This window comes from Geotrypetes seraphini, chromosome 5 (assembly GCF_902459505.1).
Source record: "Geotrypetes seraphini chromosome 5, aGeoSer1.1, whole genome shotgun sequence".
NCBI lineage: Eukaryota > Metazoa > Chordata > Amphibia > Gymnophiona > Dermophiidae > Geotrypetes > Geotrypetes seraphini.
This window is the reverse complement of record NC_047088.1, coordinates 2,919,459-2,945,941: the sequence shown is the minus strand read 5'-3', so window position 1 is coordinate 2,945,941 and position 26,483 is coordinate 2,919,459. Positions and strand designations below refer to the sequence as shown.

At 45.9% G+C, this 26,483-nt stretch overlaps 1 protein-coding gene across 1 annotated transcript in view; it reads right to left on the bottom strand.

Moving 5' to 3' along the window:
• The window catches only part of MED12 (mediator complex subunit 12), a 708,291-nt gene that overhangs the window by 628,877 nt on the left and 52,931 nt on the right, over nucleotides 1–26,483 (bottom strand). The window contains exons 3-4 of the mRNA XM_033943934.1: nucleotides 15,759–15,950; nucleotides 15,371–15,530 (exon numbers count right to left, since the gene is read on the bottom strand). Coding sequence (XP_033799825.1) covers nucleotides 15,371–15,530; nucleotides 15,759–15,950 — 352 coding nt within the window. The remainder of the gene's footprint in view (nucleotides 1–15,370; nucleotides 15,531–15,758; nucleotides 15,951–26,483) is intronic.

Genomic DNA, 26,483 nt, shown 5'->3' with positions numbered 1-26,483 from the left:
GATACCAGGAACCACCGGAACAAAAGCGACTGCTGTAGCGTTATAATGGGAAAGCAAGCCGAAGTTCCCAGTGGAGTCAGCAATATGGATCCTAGAACCTGTACAAAATCCCATACTCTAGGTCATGGTGACCAAAGAAGAATGCAAACCTGAGACTGTGACCCATCGCCCTAATCTCTAGGAAGAAACACATTTCTCTCCTATATAAATAAACACATCTCCCCGATATACCTTTAAATAGTACAGGAGAAAAGAGCACTATGCAAATTCGAAGATTCACATCCAAAGAACTGAGGAAAAGAAACCACCCTTTTCGTGTCAGTCAAATGGCCCAACTGGAAGACGTCCGAATCAAGCAGTCAGTCAAGAAGAAATTAGGTGAATCGCCTCGTAGCGCCAAAACGGCACCACTGCCCACATTTCCTAAAATGTTCGTGAAGCCTTGGGTAGGCGAAATGGCATGTGCCAAAACCAAAAGCACTGCTCCAAGAGAGGCAAGCAAACCTAGAGCAGATTTGGGAGTCCATAGTGAAAATGTAAATATTCTCCCAGTTTTTCTGCAGAAATGTATAACCCTGAGAAAATAATTCAGCAGAATGGGATCCAGCCTGCCCAATGCCCCCGTCTTGGGCACCATGCAGTAAGTGGAACAACATCCCTTAGTTCCTGAAAAACTACAAGAAGTGCCCTGAGGACCAGTTACACTTAAAAGGGAAACACAAAACATAGAGACTCCAAGAACAAACCGGAAAACTGAGGAGGATGCAAAGTTGCAAGCATCCTGAAAAATGTTCACAGCCCCCTGACCTAACATTATAGCGTCTTTTCCCTCATGAGAAAGCCTGAAAAGTCATTGGAAGAAGTCAAGATCCCCTTAGAATGAAGTGCAGAAGGTCAGGGAACAGGAGCATGAAGATGAGAACTGTAGGATCTGTAAGAAGAAAGAAATTCTCCTAGGAAAAATCAAGTTTCGCAATCTAAAGAGTATACTGGAACTATAAAAACAGTACTAACTCCATGCAACATGAGCGAAATACGTATGTCCTTTAAAGTGAATAGGTACTAGACGCAATCAAGATGCTGCATCTACCGCCCTGTGGAAAACAACAGCATCCTAACAGGTATCAGACAAAGCTCACATCGCTAATGAGAGCTTCAGGGATGAGGCTAACTGCCACATAGCGCACGCTCCTCCGCGGGTTTGATAGAAAAGGTAACTGGCACCTGGTTAGAAGGAGATGCACAGCCCTTCTTGTCTGGTCGGTGGGTCCGTCTAGCATGTGCCATGAGAAGATGGCGACAGGAGAAACCAGCGTGAAAAGCATGGAAATCTGAAGTCCAGGCCTTCTCAGAAATAGAGAAAGAGAGCCCTGGCCTCAGGAAGATGCGAAGTGTCATTATGCCCATTGAGACAGCCAGAATTTGGAAACTGTTAATACTACCTTTATGCATATATATCCTATGCCACTACTAGACACATGCAGCGCAGCACAGAGGCCTAAATAAGAAGGACAGTTACCAACAAACAAAGGCTCAATCTGCAGGGACCCCAAGAGAGACAATGAGATACCCGTGTGAAATACAAGGCACTATCTTACTGCTTATCTCACTGTGCCGTGATTTGCAGTATGTCGACCCAGTCCGGAGACAAACCGAGACTGGGTGACCTAGCACATGTCATAGAAACATAGAAGATGATGGCAGATAAGGGCCATAGCCCATCAGGTCTGCCCACTCTACTGACCCACCCCCAAGTTTACTATCCTAGGAATCCCACTCCTGGTGACAGGTTCCCTTGTCTTAACCCTCTGTAACCTGAATCCCTCTTTCCTTCCATCCAGTTGAGTCTGTTGGTCTGTAGGTCAAACCCCCTTTTTTTTTTTATTTTATTATTATTATTATTACCTTGTATCTTAACGTATGTTCAAATTTGGATTTTATAGTAATTCGCTTAGTATTTTATTTGTTATCATTATTTTGTATTTTATTGTACATTCAAATTTGGATTTTAATGTACATCGCTTAGCATTTTATGTATAAGCGATTCATCAAATTTCGAATAAACTTGAAACTTAAGGGATCCCACATGGGCATCCCATTTGCTCTTAAATTCTTGCACGTTGTTTGCCTCGATCACCTGCACCGGGAGCTCATTCCAAGGATCAACCACTCTCTCGGTGAAGAAATATTTCCTGGTGTCGCCATGAAATTTCCCGCCCCTGAGTTTGAGCGGATGCCCCCTTGTGGCTGAGGGTCCTTTCAGAAAGAGAATCTCTTCTTCCATCTCGATACGGCCGGTAATATACTTAAACGTCTCGATCATGTCTCCTCTCTCCCTACGTTCCTCGAGTGAGTACAGCCGCAAATTTTTCAGCCTTTCCTCGTACGATAGATCCTTGAGCCCCGAGACCATCCTGGTGGCCATCCATTGCACCGACTCTACTCTCAGCACATCTTTTCAGTAGTGTGGCCTCCAGAATTGCACACAGTATTCCAAATTAGGCCTCACCATGGTTCTGTATAATGGCATTATGACTTCAGGCTTCCGGCTGACGAAACTCCTGTGGATGCAACCTAACAACTGTCTTGCCTTAGATGAAGCCTTCTCCACATGATCAGCAGTTTTCATGTCTGCGCTGATGATCACTCCCAAGTCTCGTTCTGTTGAAGTTCTAGCTAAGGTCTCACCGTTCAAGGTGTAAGTTCTGCACGGATTTCTGCTGCCGAGGTGCATGATCTTGCATTTCTTAGCGTTGAAGCCCAGCTGCCAGGTCGAGGACCAAAGCTCCAACAAATGTAGGTCCTGTGTCATACTATCGGGTGAATTGCCATCTCTCACTATATTGCATAGTTTGGCGTCGTCAGCGAATAATGTTACCTTACCTTGAAGCCCCTGAGTTAGGTCACCTATGAATATGTTGAAAAGGAGCGGGCCCAAGACTGAGCCCTGCGGTACTCCACTGGTCACCTCCGATGTTTTAGAGAGGATACTGTTAACTACCACCCTCTGAAGTCTGTCACTCAGCCAGTCATTGACCCATGTAGTTAGTGTTTCTTCCAGCCCCATTGATTTCATCTTGCTCAACAGCCTGCGATACGGGACACTGTCGAAAGCTTTGCTGAAGTCTAGGTATACGACGTCCACAGATTCTCTCAAGTCTAACTGTTTTGTTACCCAGTCAAAGAAGCTGATGAGATTGGATTGGCAGGATCTACCCTTGGTGAATCCATGTTGACTGGGATTCCGTAGATTCTCCTCATCCAAGATTGCGTCTAATTTACGTTTGATTAGTGTTTCCATGAGTTTGCATACTATTGATGTGAGACTCACCGGTCTGTAGTTTGCAGCCTCTGCCCTGCAACCCTTTTTGTGCAGTGGAACGACGTTAGCTGTTTTCCAGTCTATGGGGACTCTCCCCGAACTTAGGGAGAGATTGAAGAGTCCTGATAGCGGTTCTGCCAGGACATCACGCAGCTCACTGAGCACCCTGGGGTGTAGATTGTCCGGTTCCATGGCTTTGTTCACCTTGAGTCTTGCCAGTTCGTAGTAGACGTCGCCAGGTGTGAACTCGAAATTTTGAAACGGGTCTTCCACGCTGGGCCTTGCCTACAACTGCGAACCGTGCCCCGGTGCCTCGCAGGTGAAGACCGAGCAGAAGTATTCATTCAGTAGTTCTGCTTTATCGGAATCTGATTCTGCGCAGTTCCCATCTGGTTTTCTAAGGCGTACTATCCCGTCTGTGTTCTTTTTCCTATCACTAATATACCTGAAGAAGAATTTGTCCCCTTTCTTCATGTTCTTTGCCAGAGTCTCTTCCACTAGAAGTTTGGCCTCCCTGACTGCCGTTTTGACCGCTGCAGACTTCGCTCTATGTTCTAGTTTAGCTTCCCTAGTCTCCGTTCGTTTGTAGGAAATAAATGCTTTTTTCTTCTCCTTGACGAGGTGAGAGATTTCTGCGGAGTAACATTGGGGTTTGTTGTTTCTCCGCTGTTTGTGTACTGATTTAATGTAGAGGCTTGTCGCTTCATGTATGGTAGATTTCAGGGATGACCACATAGCTTCCACATCATTGGTCGTAGCTTGGTTCTGCAGTGTCCGGTGGACGAAATCTCCCATGCGTTCGAAGTCAGTGCCTCGGAAGTTGAGTACTTTTGTTTTCATGTTTGATCTAGGGAAACCTTTCCTGAGGTTGAACCATACTATGTTGTGGTCGCTGGAGGCTAGCGTATCTCCTATCGAGACCTTCAAGACACTATCCCCGTTGGTGAGTACCAGGTCCAGGATCGCCTGGGCCCTAGTGGGTTCCAATACCATTTGTTTGAGTCGTGCTCCCTTTATGGATATTAACAGTCTCCTGCTGCCGCTGGTTGCTGCTGAGTATGAGTTCCAATCTGCGTCAGGCATGTTGAAGTCCCCTAGCAGAACAGCATCTCCCCGTAGAGTGATATTCTCTATGTCTTCAATTAATTCAGAGTCTTTGTCTTCCAGTTGTCTTGGAGGTCTATATACTACACCAAGATATAGGCATTTTTCCCTGCCTCTGGCCAGAGGGATTCCCCGGTGTACTTGACATCTGTGATTCTGGTAGTTTTGATATCTTCTTTAATGTATAGTGCCACCCCTCCCCCTGACTTTCCCTCTCTGTCCTGACAAAATAAGTTGTATCCCGGTATAGCCATATCCCACCCATGAGAGTCTGTGAACCAAGTTTCGGATATTGCCACCACGTAAAGGTCGGCATTCATTATTTCGGTCTCTAATTCTAGAATCTTATTGCCTAAACTGTGTGCATTAAAATACATAGCCCTCCATACCTCGTGATTGCTAAGTCCCTGTGGGGAGTTTCTCACCTGGGGTAGTGTGACTCTTAGAGAATTGTTTGCATTGGGAGCACTTACTTTGGACTTTGAATCGGAGTTTCGACTCACCTCGTCAGGATCGTTCCTTACTGCACTTGTATTTGAGTGGGTACCCTCCCCCGACTTACCTAGTTTAAAGCCCTACGAAGCAGGCGGGCTAGTCGGCGTCCAAAGACGTGCTTAAACATGCTGGTCAGATGGAGTCCGTCTGGTCCCTGAAATCCTTGCAACGCCTCTTCATGGTTCAGGAATCCAAAGTTCATTTCCCGGCACCATCCTTGAAACCACTCGTTAGTCCTCAGTATACGCTCATCCCTGGCACTTCCTTTGCCTCTAACTGGGAGGATCGAGGAGAAGACCACCTGCGCTCCTGTCTGCTTCAGCCTCTCTCCCTGGGCTCCAAAGTCTCTAGTTATGTTCTCCGGGGTGTTCTTAGCAGTGTCGTTTTTGCCAATGTGGATGAGGACCATGGGGAAGTGATCTTGGGGCTTGAGAAGCCTATCAAGACAGGCAGTGACATCTCGGACCCTGGCTCCAGGCAGACAGCAAACCTCCCTTGACTGTATATCCGGTCTGCAGATTGGTCCCTCGTTGCCCCTCAGCATAGAGTCCTGAATGACTATTACTCTGCGCTTCTTTGGGGGGAGCCGATCAATTGTCCCCGGAGTTGGAGCCGTGCGCTGGACTACCTCCTGCTCCTTGTCGGCATCCTCCTACTCCTTGTCGACATCTTCTACCTGTAGGATCTAGAATCTGTTCCTCAGGGTGAGTTGTGGGGTGGATGTAAAGCTGCCCTGTTGGTGAGAAAAAGAAGAAGAGGGTGAAGAGATTGAAAGAGGGGGATGGGATCTCCAGTGTTTGCCCGTGGAGGAGGTCACCAGCTGCCAGGAGTCAGCGTCTCCAGCCATCTCCTGTACCCCAATTGTTGGTTTCAAAGCTAGTGATTTGGGTGTCTCGAGGGAGGACATGTCATGGGCCAGCTCGGTGATTTGGGACAGCTCCTGGACGACTCCGTCAATGTAGGCCTCATCCTCTCAGATGCTTCTCAGGCATTTCACCTCCTCCCTGAGACTCCTAAGTTCCTGCATGATGTCTCCATCTAGCTGGTCGACCTCCTCTGTCTGTGTAGAGACTGTGGAGAACAGGGGGGGAGGGGGATGATCTCGGTCTGCACGGAGACCTCTGTCCACAGTCCTGGGTCCTCCTCCTTCTGCACGCATACCGTGGTCGCCCCCTGGGTCCCCCCAGTTACCGGACAGTTGGTCTTGATTGCAGACATGGCGCTTCTTGTTCTCCCTGCCATAACCAAGTTGTAGCTGAGGCCTGCCTGATAGTGAGTAAGTTAGAGAGTTAGAAGAAATATCTGTCTGTGAGTCAGAGTGAGAGATTGAAAGATCAGAGAGAAAGTTTGAAAGATTAGGGTATTTGAGAGGGTGTCTGCCTGCGGGTTAGGGTGAAAGTTTAGAATAAAGTTTAAAGAATAGGGTAAAGATTAGGCTCTTCTTAAGGCTCCGCAAAGGCGCTCTCGCTAAGGCGAGCGCCTCTGCCGCTTGCCTTCGCTGCGCGCCGAACAGCTGCGCACCGTTGGCTCGTCCCCTTTTCTGGGGGGAGTTTGGTTGGTGACGTCGGGGGTGGGCGGAGTTAGCTCTCGCCTCTTCCCCTGCTAGTACCGCCTTCTCTGCTCCTCTCTCCGCTCCTTCCTGCTAGCACACTCTGCTCCACTCACTGTTCTGCCATGTGCTCAGGACTGTTCTACCATGTGCTCAGGACTAGGCACAGCTCCTACAGTCTCCCTTCGGCTGGCCTTGAGTGCTAACCCCAGGGTCTGATTAAACTAGCAGCTTCCTTCAAGTGAATACAGCAGGAACACTGACATAGAGATATAAATCTGTCCAAGCTTGTCCCAAAGCTGGTGAAACACGTACAACTTGTCTGAACTGGAAAGGAGCGAAGCCGCAGCATACCCTGACCAAAGTCAGCTGGAAATAAACTACCGGAATGCTGCAGCTCTCCCGCCATCACCGGAGACCCAAGCACACGCCTGATTCTCATCGACACGTGGCTGCTGCATCAACGCTCCTAGAAACATAGTCAGATTCAAGCCCCGCAAAATTTACCCTGCCGCAGCCTGCATAGAAAGAAAATCAGACTCGGGGAATAAGTAGAACAGTGCAGTGCTTCCCACAGCGCCGAAAAAAACATGTCCTATCTCATGCGCTCTGCTATAAATCAGCATCTGCACAATCAGCTACACATGGACGTGACAAACACCGACAAAAGAGAGTCTCGGAATAAACAGGACTACTATTGCTGCACTGAAACCCAACGAGGAGAACAAGTGCGAGCATGAAATCGCACCGCTACTGCCGCGCTGTAACCAACAAGGAAACCAAGCGCGTGCATGCAAAGGGCGGGAAAGTCCCGGCTCCCTCAATGGATTTCTAGTAATAAAACTTAGCCTCAATAAAAAATCCATTCTTTAAACGTACATTGACCGAACCCACAGTACTAAGATTCCCAAACAGAATCTGAAGTTCAAACAGTAAAAACCACATACCTACTCACAAGCTTGTTGTTAGGGCCGGTTGAAGCCAGTTAGAGCTGGATGAGCAGCACTAACAGAGCAGAATGTAGCAACTGTGGTCTCCTTTTTTTTTTTAAACAGAGAAGGGAAAGAAGAAAAAATTGAGACCCAGTCAGACCCTCTAGCAATGGAGGGAGGGTGAGGCAGGGACCTGGGGGGGCCCAGGTGTAACCCCTAAAGCCGGCACCGTTCAGCCGGACACCCCTGTTTCATTGAAGAGAAAATCTTAACAGGAGAAATAGCATTGCCAGCCCACTGAAGAGAAACCTCAACAGGAGAAACAGAATGGCAGTCTCGCTGAAGAGAAACCTCAACAGGAGAAAATAATTTTCCAGTCACAGCCAGAATTCAGGAGCTAGTTGAAAACCGACCATTTCCTGCTGGGAGATAGAGAATACTGGAGATACAGGAGGAGTGCTAGCCAATAGGACTACCTGTTAATCAGTTTCTCTATCTCCGCCTGCTGGTAGATGTGTGCTATCCCATTGGTCTCTGGATTCATCTGCTGCTGTTGCTAAGGAATTATTGTTTTTAAGCCTATCAATCTGCCTGCATACCTCTTCTAGACTGACCGTCAACCCTGTCAGTTTCCCGTCTGTGTTTCTTGCGTATAGCCTGTCGGCTTCCAGTATGTTTTGTATATCCTCTTCGGTAAATACAGACGCAAAAAATGTGTTCGATTTGTCGGCGATGGCTTTGTTCTCCTTTAGCACTCCCTTTATTCCATGGTCATCCAACAGCCCCACCACTTCATTCGTGAGTCGTTTCCCCTTAATATAGCGAAAGAATGGAGGTCTTATCATTCAGCGTGTGCTAAATTGGTTAGCACATCTTAATAAAAGGACCCCATAGTTATATCAAGGAATTTCAGCTCCATAGTATTTCTTGACATGATATTTATCCAATTAATACTGAGGCAATTGAAATCATATAAAACAAAGAGGTAGCAGCAGTTCAATCAAAAATCAAGAAAAATGTCTGCAAAAAACATGTTTAAAACCACATGGATAACTCAAGATTAGGGTTATCATATGGCTCTAGAGAAAGGAGGATGGACTGAGGCATCCGGGCCCCACCTCCATTGCTTTCAATGGAAGTAAAACCCGGATGTCTCAATTAGTCCTCCCCCCTCCAGAGCCACGTGGTAACTCTAAAAAGATCATATAACCCATAAGTAAGAATAGGAATAAAATAGGACCTCAGTAGGCCAAGTAATCCCAGATCTAAGGACTGCTTGAGTCAGTAAGTCAAGCTCCTTCTCTGGCAGTATTAAAATCCAGGCTAAAAGGAGGAAGTGACGTCATCGTGGCTGATGGCAGCCTAGAGCGATAGCTCCGCGGACCCCCGGGCTAAATTTGGCGACCTTCGCGCGATCTCGAGTGCCTGCACTGTCTGCCTTCCTCAACTTGTCTGTGAAACTACACTGCTGCGTCTCGATGGCGACGCGGAAAAAACAGACAGATATTAAAACGTTCTCCTCCCCGATCCCAAATGGGCCTCCTAAATCTGGTCCGAAAATGGCGCCCGATCCGACCGCGGCTGCGGAGGGCCCACCTGATGCTGCAACGTTGCCGAATCTGCAACTGGAAATGCGTGGCTGGTTCCAGGAATTAAAAACTGAGATTACAGCAGTTCGAGCTGATATACATGCAGTAGTTGCAGAGCTCAAACGAGAGGTGGGTGACCTCGGGAGTCGGGTGGGGGAGACGGAAGCTGTAGTGGAGACACATGGCTCTGAATTGACACAGCTGAGAAACAAAATTGCAGCGCTGGAGGAAAAAGCTGATGTGAGCACCCTAAAACTGGAGGATCTGGAGAACCGCTCCAGACGGTGCAACCTTCGCTTTCGGGGAGTGCCTGACACTGTTTCTGACCCACGATGTATGGAGGTGATTGATCATATATGCATACAGGCACTGGAGACTGCTGGCTTGCCTGTGGAGGTGGGTAAACCCTTGCTGGATAGGGCACACCGCATTCCTGGCCCGCGTGATATGAACCGCCCCCGAGATGTTGTGGCTTGTTTCCATCGCTATATGGATAAAGAACATGTGCTTCGGGCGGTGAGGCGCTCTGGGGGAACCGTCAAATGGGAAGAAGCAGAAATTGATGTCTATCCTGATGTGGCTCCAGCAACCCTGGCCCGCCGTCGCACGTATAGAGACTGTACCCGTATATTACAGGAGCGCAGTGTTCGATATAGATGGATCTATCCCATCGGACTGGCTTTTACACATGCAGGCAAGACCTACACTGCAATAACTGTGGCGGATGTTCAGGCTCGAATGGTGGAAGCAAGTTTGATGGCAGCCTCAGAAATGGCTCCCCTTCCTCAGAGGTCACCTGTGCCCAAACCAGGAAGAGGGCTGGGATGGCAGAGAGTGGCTAGATCAGCTGCAGCTCGTCGCCCTTTGGAGGCGGCTACATCCTCACTCACTTGAACATTTGTATTTGTGCACTGTGATTTAGAAATTTTATGCTGTGACTGTTTTTTCTTCTCTTTGCTGAGCGGCATCTGTCGCGAAGATTGTTTATAGGGCTTGTTTTGGGGGTCCCTTTGTGAGCTGTTTATCTACACTTCCTGTACCATGGTTACCAGGTGCTTTGGTGGCTGGACCATGTGGGGTATTGTTGGGGGGTTGGGGGGGGGGGGGGGGTGTTGGTGCTGGGCAAAGTGGTGACCGAGTGCTTTCTTGTATGATTGTATGGAAGACTGTTTGTATAATGTTTCTCTTAAGGTTACGATTGCAGGGGTTGGTTGATTTGGCTGCTTTGGAACTAATGGTCGATTTGGTAATGATGTGCTTTTTCTTTTCTGGTACAAATGGATAAACTCACTTTGCTATCTTATAATGTACATGGACTGAATTCTCCACAAAAACGACGCTTGCTATTTAAAGAAATGAGCCGCCTGAATAGTGCGGTTGGATTTATTCAGGAGACCCATTTTCAATCTCATTATGAGAAATTGCTTACACACCACAACTATCCACACGTTTTCCTTTCCTCTAATAAGGTCCGGAAAAAGACCCAGGGGGTGGGTATCTTAATACATAAACGTGTCCAGGTGGTATTGAGAGAGGTGGTGCGGGATGTTGAGGGCCGCTACATATTGGTCAAGGCTGAGCTGGATGGAACCTTGTATAGTCTGCTGAATGTCTATGCCCCCAACGCTGGTCAGGGGGCCTTCTTTACACTGCTAGAACGTGTACTGTTGGATCATGTAGAAGGTACTCTCCTTGTGGGTGGAGATTTTAACCTTACTTGCTATCCTCAGGAGGATAATTCAAATTCTTCCATCCGCTACGCTAGAGGCGACAGAAGAGCTTTGCTGCGCTTCCTGCGTAGGCATGATTTGATAGATGTGTGGCGTTATTTACATCCAGGCACGCGAGATTACACATTTTATTCATCGAAACATAATTCATATACTAGAATTGATATGTGGATGCTACCTCGTATTGCTTTGCCTCGAGCCCTGGCCTCCAGTATTGAGCCCCGGGTGTGGTCAGATCATGCTCCTTTGACTCTGGAGTTACAGATTGGACAGGTTAGAGGCGGCCGTCGCATGTGGCGTATGAATGACTCTTTGTTAAAAGATCCCAATACCTTGACTCTTTTAGAGACTGATGTCGAGGAATTTTTTGTATTCAACGACATAGCAGGCATTGATGTTACAATTCTTTGGGAAAGTTTTAAAGCTACCCTTAGGGGTTGTTGTATCTCGAGGGGGTCGTACAGAAATCAATGTCGAGTGGCACGCAGATTAGAATTAGTGTCTCGCCTTCGACGCCTAGAGAATGCTCACAAGAGAGCCCCGTCGGTGGCTGGGGGGGTTGCGTTGACGGAGTGCCGGAGAGATTTACAAGAACTTGATTTAGAGGGCATGGCTTGGGCCCTGCAGAGGCGGAAACAACAGTTTTTTGAATGGGGTGGTAGGGCAGGCCGCTTGTTAGCCGCACAGATCAAGCAAATTCAAGCACAACACTCCATAACCCGGATTCGTAATGATTCGGGTCAGCTTTGTGTGGATGATGGGGACATCCATCAGGCTTTTTTATCCTTCTATCAGACTCTGTACACTCCGGAAATTGAATCCACGGAGGGGGAGATTGCTGCTTTTCTATCTAGCGTCACCTTGCCTTGTTTGGCGGAAGTTGATGCGGAGTGGCTCTCTTCCCCTATTCAACCCGCTGAGGTGGTAGCGGCTATACGTCATTTGGCTGCTTCCAAGGCACCGGGTGTTGATGGCTTTTCCCCCCTGTTTTACAAGAAAATGGAGGCCCATATAGTCAATCCTCTGACTAGATTGTTTAATTCTTTTCTGGAGGGGGATTGTCTGCCGTATTCGTTTCGTCAGGCAGCGGTCTCCCTTCTTCTTAAACCTGGGAAGGATCCCCTCCTTTGTGGGTCTTACCGCCCTATTTCATTGTTAGGAGTTGATTATAAGCTGTTTACTCGTATTTTGGCAGTCCGGTTGCAACGTTTTCTGCCTTACCTAGTCCATGGAGATCAATGTGGCTTTATTTCAGGGAGGCAACCTGGTGATAATATCCGAAGAGTGTTAGATCTTATTGGAGTGGCCCATCAAAATTCTGTTCCGGCAGTCCTGTTATCAGTTGACGCTGAAAAAGCCTTTGATAGGGTTTATTGGCCGTTTATGTTAGCGGCCTTGAAGAAAATGGGCATTTCGGGTGCTTTTCTACACTGGGTGACTTTACTATATGCTGCCCCGGAGGCTTGTTTAAGAGTTAATGGAAGATATACTGCTAACTTTATGATCCGTAGAGGAACTAGGCAAGGGTGCCCTTTGTCACCACTGATTTTCGCGCTGGTCATGGAACCTTTAGCAGCCTCTATACGTGCGAATGCTGACATTCAGGGAATTGTGGTGGGTGGTGAAGAGCATAAGATTTTATTGTATGCTGATGATATTTTGTTTACCTTGACCCACCCACATCGTTCTTTGACGGAGGCGCTTCGTGTTTTGACTACATTTGGTGTGGTGGCTGGCTTTAAAATTAACATCGAAAAATCTGAATTGCTTAACGTTTCCCTTCCGGACTTGTTGGTGACGGACTTACGTGCTAGGTTCTCGTTTCGATGGGCGGCTAAATCCATTAAATACCTTGGTGTGCGTATATCTAGACGACTTACTGACCTTTTTGAATTGAATTACCCTCCGTTGCTAAGAACTGTATTTGCTGATCTGGATCGATGGGAAGGATTGAGATTGTCTTGGATGGGTAGGATTAGTGCTTTGCGTATGAATGTGCTGCCTCGTTTTTTGTATCTGTTCTCCTGCCTACCTCTCTCAATTCCTAAACGGTTCTTGCTTAGGCTACAAAGGCGGGCCTTTGCTTATATCTGGACACGTAAACCCCCTAGGGTGCGGAGGGAGCGTATGTACTGGGACAGACTACATGGGGGAATGGGTGTTCCTGATTTTTCTACATATTACTATGCATCCCAACTGCAGGGACTGTTTCATTGGGCATATCCCTCCCAGCGCTGGGTCTCATTAGAACAGGCCTTACAGCCTACTTACCCTTTGGCAGCAGTGCCCTGGCTGTCTTTTGATATCCTTCGGGATCTGCAGACTGAGACATCTTATGGGATGGAATGTACTTTGCATGCATGGAGCCGGGTTAGACGAGCTTGGTTCCCACGTCAGCGCTATTTTTATGCTACTCCCATTAGATTTGCCCCTGATTTTCTGCCTGCTAAAGATACTGGGATTTTTCGGCGTTGGGAAATGGAGGGTCTTAGGGTCCTAGGTCAGCTGGTAGTGGGTGGACAACTGGTACCCTTTGCTGCCTTACAATCTATATATGATCTCCCCTCGACTGATTTTTTCGCCTATGTCCAACTTCGAGATTTTATGGTGAAGAGGGTGATCCCGGAGTGGGAAGGGGCAGACTCTGCTTTCTTACAAGTTTTTAGGATGGGATCTGGGGTGGGCCTTATTTCCCGTCTCTATAGGGCTCTTTTATACACTCGACCACAGGCTCACACATATGAACATCGTTGGGAACTCTTACTGGGGAGGGCTTTGGATTATCGACAATGGGACTGTCTTTATGGTACACTGCTGAGAGTCTCCTTGGCATCTCCCTTAGTGGAGCAGGGGTATAAGATGCTATTTCAGTGGTACCTCACGCCAGAAAAGGTGCATCGTTTCTATCACTGTGGGAACGGGCACTGTTGGCGCAATTGTGGGTGTCTGGGCTCCTTTGGGCATGTGTGGTGGGATTGTATTAAGATTGTACCTTTTTGGAAGATGGTTCAACGATTGCTGATTGATGTGTTACGCTTACCCATCCTATTGCGTATGGAAACATTTTTACTTAACTATCCTTTGGGAAGTTTGGATGTGGATCAGAATCATTTTGTGGCCCTGGTTACTACGGCAGCCAGACTTTTAGTGGCTACATATTGGAAACGGGACTCTTTGCCTTCTCGTACTGAACTGTTACATAAGGTTGACCAAATTTATTTGATGTCCAAATTGACTGCTTTAAATAATGATTCCTGTGGAACGTTTCATCGACAGTGGTCTCGTTATAGCTCCTGGCGAGGTCTACTTTGAAACTCTTCATATTTTTCTTTTGCATCTTCCTTTGTTTTAGGCTTATATTGTATCACTCGGCGGGGGGGGTGGGGGGGGTTCTGTTGTCTCATATGGGCATTGTACTTTTGCTGTTGGCATACTGCCTGTGTACTGTTTTCATTTTGTTTAATAAAAAAATTTTAAACTTCAAAAAAAAAAAAAAAAAAAAAAAAAAAATCCAGGCTAAAAGCACTTTTTTTGGAGACTGGTTTTTAACTCCTAATCCCCACTTACTTGTAAAGTACATATGCCTGAGAAACTTCTTGTCCTGTTTGTCTGTTTAATTAGATTGTAAGCTCTACAGAGCAGGGACTATCTCTTGAATGTTTTCACGTATAGTGCTGCATACATCTAGCAGCGCTATAGAAATGATAAGTAGTAGTAGTATTCTTATGTTCTTTCCTTAAATGTTTCATATGAACATAAAAACAACCATACTGAGTCAGACCAATGGTCCATCTAGCCCAGTATCCTGTTTCCAGTAGTGGCCAATGCAGGTCACAAGTATCTGGCAAAAACCCAAATAGTAGCAACATTTCATGCTAAAGATGCCAGGGCAAGAAGTGGCTTCCTTAGTGTCTGTCTGAACTTCTCCAAACCTTTTTTAAACCCATCTACGTTAACTGCTGTTACCACATCCTCTGGCAATAAATTCTAGAGCTTAACTATTTACTGAGTGAAAAAACATTTCCTCCTATTAGTTTTAAAAGTATTTCATGTATGATCCTGCCCACCCGGTTGCATTTTTGTGGCCTAAATGTATGAAACAAGAACACCAATTCACTTACTGGATAAATAGCTGGACTTATACAAACATCTACGTGAGTAATGCTGGCACAATACCACATCTCAGTCACATACACAGAATACAGTACTAACAAACCTATATTAAATGACCATAAACTAGAAACAGAAATATGCAGACAAGAACTGAGCTAGAAACTCTACATGAAGTGCAATAGCTGAGACAGAGAAATGCCCCGTCTTCTATAACAAGAGAAGCAAAACATATCAGAGATGCAGACTTGCCTAAAGCTAACAGAAAATAAACACACCCAAAAGACTGAGCAGGAAAACTGGCATTTTTGTTCTTTCTGTCAGATAAGAGGAAAATATGTAGTATCCTGCCACCAGGCCAGACTCCTCCAACTCTCATTTCTCTGAGGCACGTGGGATTTCTCAGAGAGAGAAAGAGATAATGATTACTGCGGATGGGCAGACTAGATGGGCCATTTGGCCTTTATCTACCGTCATGTTTCTATGTTTCTGCACTTTGTAAATCTTAACTGCTTAATGTATTGGATTATTGGAGATACCTATGAAGGGATCAATGACGTGGCGCTTCTTTACTTTAGTCTCCGTAATAGCCGCGTAGTAAGCACAAGTCATCTTGATCAGCCATGCTGCTCTCATTACAGGCACATTGTACTTCGCCAAGTAGCCAAAGACTTCCTCCTTCTTACTGAAGATTGGCACCTGTCAGCAAAGCAGAGTTATTCAACAAATATCAGCACCACCATCATCCTGGAATCATAGAAAGAAATGTGTGAGGAGGCATAAAAAACACGAGGAGATGTCGCTTCAGCCAGCAGAGAGCTAAGAAGATACTCAGCTTTCTCATCAGCCACAAGTGTGCAAACAGTCAACTCCATTGGCCAGGGGGGTGGAATGAAGCGGGCAAGAACAATTTTACCTCAGACATACCTTTTTTGCCAGGTGAGTCAGTGGCTTAGTTCCAGAGAGATCTGTGAACCAGTTGTTGATGGCACTCTGTGAGCGCGCTGTTACTAGCCAGAAGTTATCCTTCTGGTTCACCTGAGGTTTCCTTCGTCCAGTGTCAGGTAGCGTGTTGCAGCGGAGCTTTTCTGCAATAATACTACTGAAATTGGAGCTGATCTGTGGGCAAAAGAAAGGGGAAGTGGAATTACGGTAAACACAGAGGGACTGCAAACATCCCAACTAAGGACCAATGGTTGATGACAAAACATGAACAAATACCATTCCATACAGTTTCTTACAGTGTTCTCCCTAGGGCCTTTTAGCTGGGCGGTCCGCCCAGCTAATTTAGACGAGCGCCCGGCTATCATCTGCTGCTGCCGCCGCTGCTGAACATTAAAAAAAAACCAAAAAAACCCGGCTTGGAGATTTCAGCCCGTAGCGAACTTATGCTCCGGGGCTCTATTGGGGGAAATGCTGCCGGATCCTGCCTTCGTGGAAACAGAAAGTAGGCAGGACCCGGCAGCAAGAAGAGCAAATGCTTCACTAACCTGTCTCCCGCCTTAGCCCGTAGCGAACGCTTGCTTCAGGGTTCTCAACATGTGCGTGCCGGCTTCCCTTCTCCCTCCCCCCCCGGACATAACTTCCGGTTTCGGAGGGAAGAGAAGGGAAGCCGGCACGCACATGTTGAGAGCCCTGAAGCAAGCGTTCGCTATGGGCTAAGGCGGGAGACAGGTTAGTGAAGCATTTGCTCTTCTTGCTGCCGGGTCCTGCCTACTTTCTGTTCCCGCGAAGGCAGGACCCGACAGCATTTCCCCCAACAGGTCGATCGCGATCTTGGGCCAATCAGCCTTCCTCTCCCCGACGGCAGAATTGACGTCGGGGAGAGGAATGCTGGTCGGCCGAAGCAGGGAGAGCCTGGGGCAGCATCGGCTTTCGGGCCTGTTATTGGTGGCGGTTTGGGTCCTGGTCCCTGGTGGCAGTGGCAGTGGCTTGGGGGAGGGCAGGGAGAAAGAAAGAAAAAGGGCAGGCAGGGAGACAGAAGGAAAGAAGAGAAACATAAAAAAAAAGAAAGGGAGGCAGAGAGAAAGAAAGGGCAGGGAGATAGGAAGGAAAAGTTGGGCGAGGGAATGAGGTCTAGAGAGGAAGCATACAGGCTAAAAGAAGGGAAGAAAGATTGGATGCACAGTCAGAAGAAGAAAGTGCAACCAGAGACTCATGAAATCACCAGACAAGGTAGGAAAAATGATTTTATTTTAAATTTAGTGATCAAAATGTGTCTGAATTTATATCTGCTGTCTATATTTTACACTAAGGTCCCCTTTTACTAAACCGCAATAGAGGTTTTTAGCGCAGGGAGCCTATGAGCGTCGAGAGCAGCGCTGGGCATTCAGCGCAGCTCCCTGCGCTAAAAACTGCTATCATGGTTTAGTAAAAAGGGAGGGGGGTATTTGTCTATTTTTGTATGGTTGTTACTGAGATGACAGTGCATAGAGTCATCTGCTTTGACCTCTTTGAAAAAACCCCAGAATAGGAATGATTATTAACATTTTCTCTGCATACAGTGTGCTTTGTGGGGTGTTTTTTTTTAATCTTATTGTTGGTAGATCATTTTGACTTGGTCATTTTAACAGTAGCTCGCAAGCCCAAAAAATATGGGCACCCCTGCTCTAGAACATCGCTCCTTAGTTTTATCAAGTGGTGCAGTGAGGGGCCAGCACTTTACATCTTATCACCTCATTCTTTTTTTTTTCTCCTCATGTACAGAACGGTTCTTTATTTTAAGCAACTCTGGCACTAACAGTACTACAGGTGCCTTATGCTACTTTCACTACCTCTTGCAGTCAGGTTCTGCATTTTATCATTGTTTTGGTTTTTTATTTAGTTTTTCACCAGTATTTTCATTTATTTATTAAAGCAGCCTTTTTTAACAGCCCGATGCCCCTCCCCTATCTGTGTGCATTCAATCCAATGCCGACACTTTTTGGCGCCTCTTTCAACGGATCAAATATCATAGCCCCACTGTCGCATGTTCACATTTATTCTGCGTACGAGTTTATCTCATCAATGCAGAGACCTTTTCGTTAAGTCCATTTTACTCTCCCTTTTTCACTTTCCCGAGTGCTGTGGTTTTATTCTTTGGTTTTAATAGAAGCTCATTTGAACAATAATTTAGATCTTTCCCAGGTTTCACTTTTCATCTACCTGGTCTTTTCTGGTTTCCTTTCTATAATCTGCTTTTCGTCTGGAGTCTTTTGAGTTTAGAATTACATTTTATGACATATTTTTGTGGTTATAATTATATGACATGTCTAAATCGGTCAGGTTATCCATTCTTTTTATTATTTTTTGTCCCCTCATACAGTGGCAGACCGCCCCGGGTGCCAGCCTTAGGGGGGTACATAGCCGGCTGGATCCAGAACCTTCCGAACTGCTCTAAATGGCACCTGCCGTACTTATTCCGAAGCAGAGTCAGCAGCCACACTGAAGTGCAGGAAGGTCCTGCTATGACTGCATTTGCCGCCTCTGCCTCCAGAAGACGTAAGTGGCGTCGGAAGGGGTGGACTGGCAGCTGCAGTCATTGCGGTACCTTGCCACAACTCCCTGCGTCTGCCGGCCCTCCCCCTCCAACATCACTTACATCTTCCAGAGGCAGAGGCAACAGAAGCAGTCATCATGGGAACTTGCTGGTTTGGAGGGAGAGAGGAGCATAGAAGGGTGGTAGAGGGAGAAAAAGGGGGTCAAGGTGGTATGGAATGGTGGTGGAGGGAGAGAAAGGGGGCAGATGCTGATGGAATTGGTGTGCAGGGAAAGGAGAGAGAGACATAAGGGGGAAGGATACTGGATGGAATTGGGTTGGAGGGAAAGAAAGGGGGCAGATGCTGATGGAAGTGGGGGGAAGGGAGAGGAGAGAGTAAAATGCCAGACCATGGGCGTGTGGGAGAAGGAAGGGAAGAACAGGAGAGAGATGCCAGACCATTGGAGGAGGGAAGGGAAGAAGATGGATGCAGAATAATAGGGGTGAAGGGAGAGATGGAAGGGGAATACAAGGAGAGAAGATGCCATATAGAAGGGGCAGAGAGAGGGTAGACAGTGGATGAAAGGAAGAGAGTGACAAGACTATGAGGAAAGCAGAAACCAGAGAAGACAATGTAGAAAAAAATTCTATTTATTTTTTTGCTTTAGGGGAGATGCATCGCTGTTTCTGTGGTGTTGTATTGTATACAGAGTCCAGCTTCTTGGTGGTTCAATTTAACTTTTGTCTACGTTTTTATATTTTATCCCCCCTTTTACAAAACTGTAGAGGTTTTTTTTATAGCACCGGCCATGGTGGTAATTGCTCAGAATTCTATGAGAGTCTGAGTTGTTACCACCATGGCTAAAAACCACATTATAGTTTTATAAAAGGGAGAGGGGTTAGTTTGTGATTACATATTCCATACTAGGCGAAGGTGTTTTCTGTGTTCTGTGTGTTCGAAAGACATGGTTTTCAGTTAGGATTGACTGTGTAGGATTGATCTGTACTAGTCTAGCTTGTTTAATTTTACAATGGGTGTATTGATGTTGTACTGCTCACTGCAGTATGTAAGATGCTGCCTTTTCCTAGGTACACTCTTGTGTGATGTGTGGATTGTTATAAAAATCATGTTTTTCATACAGATGGGGGGGGGGGGGGTGTAAAAAAATGATGGGTGTCACATATGCTAGGTACACCACTGCCTTCATAGTTTATATCTAATCCACAAGCCTGCTTTTAGGACCTACAGGGTATGTATCCCTCTGATTCATGACAATTTCACTTCTCATGTTATCTTATCCATTCTTTTTATTATACAGCTGCCCAGATAAGCATCAGTCTTTGACGTGATTGGACCTTGAAAACTAACGGCAACAGTGTTCTCCCCAGAAATTTTTTCCAGCCATGAAAACTATTTGCTGCATTTAGTGTGCCACAAAAAACATTTGCTCCGTTTAGTGTGCCGGAGTTAAAAAAGTTTGAGAGATGCTGCTCTATACCATTTGAAAGAGGGCAAATATCTAATTACCGTATTCACTTCTAGAATTGGATACTTCTTAAATTTAATAAAAAATTATGGAACAAGTGTCAAATCTTAAGAAAGGCTGCCATATTGAGCATTGGAAAATAACTAATAACAATAGTACACATTTAGGGCTCCTTTTACTAAGCTGCGCTAGCGGTTTTACCACACGCTTAGCTCGCATGCCAGCATTGAGCTGGCGTTAGTTCTAGCCGTGTAGCGCGGCAATTCTGTAAGCGCTAAAAACGCTATTGCAGCTTAGTAAAAGGAGCCCTTAATTTTCCCTACCACCAAATTTCCCCGTCCCGCCCGGCCACTTTTTCATGCCACCCGGCTGGAAAAAATTTCTGGGGAGAACACTGTTCTTATATCCCACAAATTTCAATAAGGATTATAATAAGATTCTTAAACCATTAAATATGGTCAACAATTGATAGGATTCAAGAGAAACGAGATCTGTCTAACATTTTCCTAGGAAAAGCTAATTCCTTACCTGCAACTTGTTCTGCAAGGAAATCGCACAACTTTTTAATAAGGTGCGCTAGCGTTTTTAGCGCACGCAGGAAATTACCATGCGCTACGCTTCTAGAACTAATGCCAGCTCAATACTGGCGTTAAGGTCTATCGCGCGCTATACTGCGCATTAAAGCCCTAGGGCACCTTAGTAAAAGGAGCCCTTAATGTTTCATGTTTATTGGCATTTCATATACCATCCTATCTTGGAGAAGTACAATTGTTTCCAAGTGGGCTCACAATCCAACTAACCTGGGGCAATGGAGGGTTACCAAGGAGCAGCACTGGGATCGAACCCGCAACTTCTAATCGCTAGGCCACTCCTCTACTTTAGCTTGCACATGCAGCATAACCCCATATGTATATGACCTACTAGCTGAAGACCAATGTTTTAACTTCAAGACTTATCAATTCAACTTTGGACTGTTTAGGCAAAACATTTGTAATCCTGTCTTTCTGCTTGCACACTGAAAGCCCAAGTGGCTTAGACTTAAGGTGCAGCCCAGGATTTCCAGCATTCCACCGCCAAAGAAGAATTAGGTCCATCTTGTCATAACCACTACAGCATAAATCATGAGCATACCATATACAATGAACTTATCCATAGAACTGCACAGACTGGTATTGCAAGACTCTAGAAAAGAAAATTAACAGGTGTGATGAAACGTCACTTTCCTTACTGCCTCGCTAGACCAGACTAGACAAATGGGAGGAAACCAAGCAATACCTTAGTGGGCAAAGGAAGACAAGGGCCTCCTGAATCACAGGTCAAATTAGCCTGGCTGGTACATCATTCATACTGCTTCACAAAGGAGTGCAGCAATGAGTGATTCGTTGTTTTGCAGATAACTTCCAGTTCAACCACATGGGCCCTACCTAGAAAGCTGGCTGTGCTCTGGTAGAATGGGCCTTACTTTCCCATGAATGATGTTGGCTGCTTTTATGACCACCTTAATCCACCAAGCTATAAAGGCCTCTTGATCTTTACAGGGCTCCTGAAACAGGATAAAGGATATCTAAAAGGTAGAGGGAATTAATCATCTGTAGTTACTGCTGTCTGCAGCCTCTTCGTGAGTCCCCAAAGAAGGTGGGGCAACTGCCTGGTTCACATGAAAAGGAGAAACTACCTTAAGGAGAAAGGAAGGAATCATTGGCAAGAAGATGACTTCGTCCAAGGACAAATAAGGGTCACTGCAGGACAAAGCCTGCAACTCAGATTCGCCTGGCTGAGGCAGTGGCTAACAAGAAGACAATCTTAAGGTAAAGTGTTTTACAGACTTCCCCAAGGGCTCAAAAAGAGCCTCCAAAAGATATCTCACTGCAGGAGAACAGGCCAGAGCAGGATACAGAGCCATTTCACTGCTCACAAAAAAGCACACAACGTCCAGCTGAACTGCCAGGGAAACCATGAGAATTTTACCCCTGAAGCAGGAAAGATCTGCAACCTATGAGACCATTTTCTTCCTGCATATGAGACAGAACTAAGCACCAAACTCTGCTACCAATTCCCACAGATATCTCTTCAAGCATAGAAAGGAAAACAGAGAAAACAATCAGCACACCTTTTCTTCTCTTTTACACTCAGAACAAGGAAATAAGTCAACACCAGTTTAGGTGAACTGTCCTAAATTCTGCTCTTTCTCAGGCCAGTTCTCTTGGACTTAAGCCTAACTTACTAGGACACTGTGGCTTAGCGCCTTTCCCTGCCACTGGCTCACAGTGCTGCCAATTACAGAATGAACTTTTCCGATGCTTTCTTTGTGATTCCTCACTGCCCGGCAGAAGCACTTCACTTGTGGCCTCCAACCATTCTACAGCAGCTCATTAACTGTAGTTATTATGAGGGGTGCTGATAAGTCTTCAGCTTTTCCTATTTCACCTACTTTTAGACTAATGTTTTCATCACATCAAAGTTTGTTTTGTATGTGTCTGACCTCAATTTATTTAGCCCGATTTATTTTTTTTTCAGATCTGAAATGAAAATGGTGCAAAACAAAGGAGATTTCACTGCAGAAGAGTGTCCAGCTGTGATGAAAGATCTTTTCCTAACAGAAAACTTGGCCAAACAAATTGATGATGATGATCTGTCAGCTACATTAGGGGATAAGCGCCCTTCCTACTCCACAGTCAAGAACTGGGTTGCTACATTTAGAACAGGATATTGGAGCAGAGAAGACGAAGAACATTCTGGGAGACCACCTCAAGCGACAATTCCAGAAAAAATGGACGCCATTCATTCCATAACATCTACTAACCCTACCATTAACAATTCTGTTTTGCACAGGTTCACAACTAACTGCTTGATGTTGCATCCACACATTCACAGCTCTTAAACATGGATACAGCATCTCCCCTCTCCCGCCTTTAAGTCTGTCCTCATACACCTTAAGACAAAGACCAGCAACCATTTTAGTAGCCTTTTTCTGAGTCCTGATTCAAGGATTTCCATCTAGCTTCAAACAAATCCAATCACAGGTTCTGGACAAGTAGTACGAGAACAGCCCACCAGCTACTTACTGCCTATCTTCCCTCTAAGTGGAGCGCATGAGCAATCACTCATGCATTCTAGGAGCGTCGCTCATAAATTTTACAAGGTTGCTCACAAAAATACGTGCAAATCTGGAAAATTATTGCTCACACGAAAATAATTTTTAGAACTTGTCGCTCAAACAAAAAACATATTTGCATGCACACCTGGCCAGTCCTTAAAGGGAGTATTGGTTTCGTCTATCTCATTGATCTCCTATGGCCCCGACTTCCAGCTCAATAGCAGAAGTAGATCATGATAAAGCTATTCTCAAATGTGGGTGACATCATCCACTGAGCCCGGATGCAGACACCCTCGCAAGCAGACTTGCTTGAAGAAACTCAGAAGTTTTGAGTCTGCTACATTGCACAAGTGTGAGTGCCTTCCCGCCCAGCACAGGGCACGTCTCCTCAGTTCAGTGCAACATCTGGAAAATCACGACCTGATGAGAGCTAGTCAACACGGCTTCAGGAAGGGGAAGTCATGTTTGTCGAATTTACTTCAATTTTTTGAGAAGGTGAACAAACTAATCGATAGCGGAGACCCGGTGGATATAATTTACTTGGACTTCCAGAAAGCGTTCGACAATGTCCCGCACGCAAGGCTTATGAGGAATCTACTAAGTCACGGAATAGAAGGGGACATACTCAGATGGATAGGCAAATAGCTAGAGAACAGATTGCAGAGGGTAAGCATAAATAGGAAATTCTCGGACTGGGAGAAGGTGATTAGCGGCATGCCCCAGGGCTCAGTTCTTGGGCCCATCTTATTCAATATCTTCATAAATGACCTGGAAGAGGAAACAACAAGTAATATAATCAAGTTTGCAGATGACACAAAACTATGTCGGGCAGTTGGGTCACAACAGGACAGCGAGGATCTCCAGAAGGATCTAAACCAGCTGGAGGAATGGGCGGAAAAGTGGCAGATGAAGTTTAACATAGACAAATGCAAGGTGATGCACCTGGGTAGGAAAATAAGGAACATGAATATAAAATGTTAGGTATAACATTGGGCAAAAGCGAACAAGAAAGGGTCCTGGGGGTTCTGATAGACAGGAACCTGAAGCCGTCGGCTCAATGCGCAGCAGCGGCAAAGAAAGCAAACAGAATGTTGGGCATGATAAAGAAGGGGATCATGAGTAGATCGGCGGCCGTTATAATGCCGCTTTACAGAGCAATGGTCAGACCACACTTGGAATACTGTGTCCAACACTGGTCTCCATACCTAAAAAAGGATATAACCCTGCTGGAAAGGGTGCAGAGGCAAGCCACGAAGCTAGTAAAAGGTATGGAAAATTTAAGCTACAAAGAACGCCTCGGAAAACTGGGACTGTTCACCCTTGAAAAGAGGAGATTGCGAGGGGATATGATAGAGACTTTTAAAATACTAAAAGTATTCGACAAACTAGAGCAAGAAACATCATTATTCACATTGTCAAATGTGACACGGACAAGAGGTCATGGACTGAAGCTGAGGGGCAGCAGGCTCAGGACAAATGTCAGGAAGTTCTGTTTCGCACAGCGAGTGGTGGATGCTTGGAATGCTCTCCCGGAGGAGGTTGTGACGGAGACTACCATTCTGGGATTCAAGCGCAAGTTGGATGCACACCTCCTTGCAAATCACATTGAGGGATACGGGTAATCAGGGTCTCCATCTGGGAGCACCTGGCTTGGCCTCCGCGTGTGCGGGTCACCGGACTGGATGGACCTAGGGTCTGATCCGGTGAAGGCGTTTCTTATGTTCTTATGTTCAGATAGCTAGCAGAGAAGCCAACCAGGGGAGGTAGGTGGGTTGTGAGAATAGCTGCCTGCTCTCCCTCGATAACACCTGTTACGGTAAGTAACTGTGCTTTATCCTAGGACAAGCAGGCAGCTTATTCTCAACATGTGGGTGACCTCCAAACTAACCAGAATGGGATGGTGGGAGTGTTGGCAAGTCAGGAGAATAAATTTTGTAACACTGCCTGGCCAAAATGGCCATCCCGTCTGGAAAAAGCATCCAGACAATAATGAGAGGTAAAGGTATGAACCGAGGACCAGGTGGCAGCTTTGCAAATTTCCTCAATAGCAATTGATCTGAGGAAAGCTACTGAAACCGCCATGATTCTGACTTTGTGGGCTGTGACTCGACTCTGTAGATGAAGTCCAGCCTGAGCATAGCAGAAAGAGATAAAAGCAGCCATCCAGTTGGAGATGGTTCACTTAGAAATCGGATGTCCCAACTTGTTTGGATTGAAGGAGACAAAAAGTTGAGGAGCAGATCTGAGTGGTTTAGTGTGTTCTAAGTAGAAGGCCAAAGCATGTTTACAATCCAGGATATGAAGAACAGATTCTCCAGGATGAGAGTGAAGCCTTGGAAAAAACACTGGAAGTACAATGGATTGATTGAGATGAAATTCTGAAACCACTTTAGGTAAGAACTTAGAATGAGTATGGAGGACCACCTTGTCATGATGGAAAACTGTGAAAGGTGGGACTGCAACTAAAGCTTGCAGCTCACTGACTCTTCGAGCAGATGCGAGAGCAACGAGAAACACCACTTTCCAAGTGAGGTATTTGAGATGAGCCGTAGCCTTTGGTTCAAAAGGAAGCTTCATCAATTGAGCAAGAACATTGAGATCCCAAACCACTGGAGGCAGTTTGAGAGGTGGTTTGACATTGAAAAGACCTTTCATAAATCTGGATACCACAGGATGAGAAAGGGGTTTTCCTTCGATGGGCTGATGGAAAGCAGCAATTGCACTAAGATGGATTCGAATGGATGTAGACTTGAGGCCAGAAGTAGAAAAGTGCAAAAGATAATCCAAGACGGAAGACAAGGAAGTAGCTTGAGGCTCCTTGTTGTGAGAGATGCACCACGTAGAAAATCTAGTCCATTTTTGGTGGTAGCATTGTCTAGTGGCAGGCTTTCAGGAAGCCTCTAAAATGTCCTGAACAGGTTGAGAAAACTGACGAGGAGTTAAGTTGAGAGGTACCAAGCTGTCAAGTGTAGAGACTGCAGGATGGGATGAAGTAGAGATCCTTGACTCTGTGTAAGCAGAGATGGAAAAACTGGTAGAAGGTATGGCTCCCTGCTGCTGAGTTGAAGAAGAAGGGAGATCCAGGGTTGCCTAGGCCACCAAGGAGCTATTAGAATCATGGTGGCATGTTCGTTTTTGAGCTTGACAAGAGTCTTGAGAATCAGAGGGAATGTTCGTCCATTCCAGAAGAAAAGCATCCACCACCAAGCGGCGAGGAGAATATATCCTTAAGCAGAATTGAGGCAATTTGTTGTTGTGGGGAGACGCGAAGAGATCTATCTGAGGGGTCCCCCACAGAGAGAAGAAGTGATGAAGAGATGACGAACTGAGAGTCCATTTGTGAGGTTGCAGAAAGCGACTCAATTTGTCTGCCAGACAATTGTTCTTCCCTTGAATGTAGACAGCTTTCAGGAAGATGTTGTGAGAGACATCCCAAGTCCAAAGCTGCAGAGCTTCCTGGAAAAGAGGGAGAGAACCTGTGCCTCCCTTCTTGTTGACATAGTACATAGCGACATTATTGTCCATTCGAATGAGAACGACTTTGTCGTGAAGATGTTGAAAAGTTTTTAAAGCATTAAAGATTGCTCTGAGTTCCAACAGATTGATGTGAC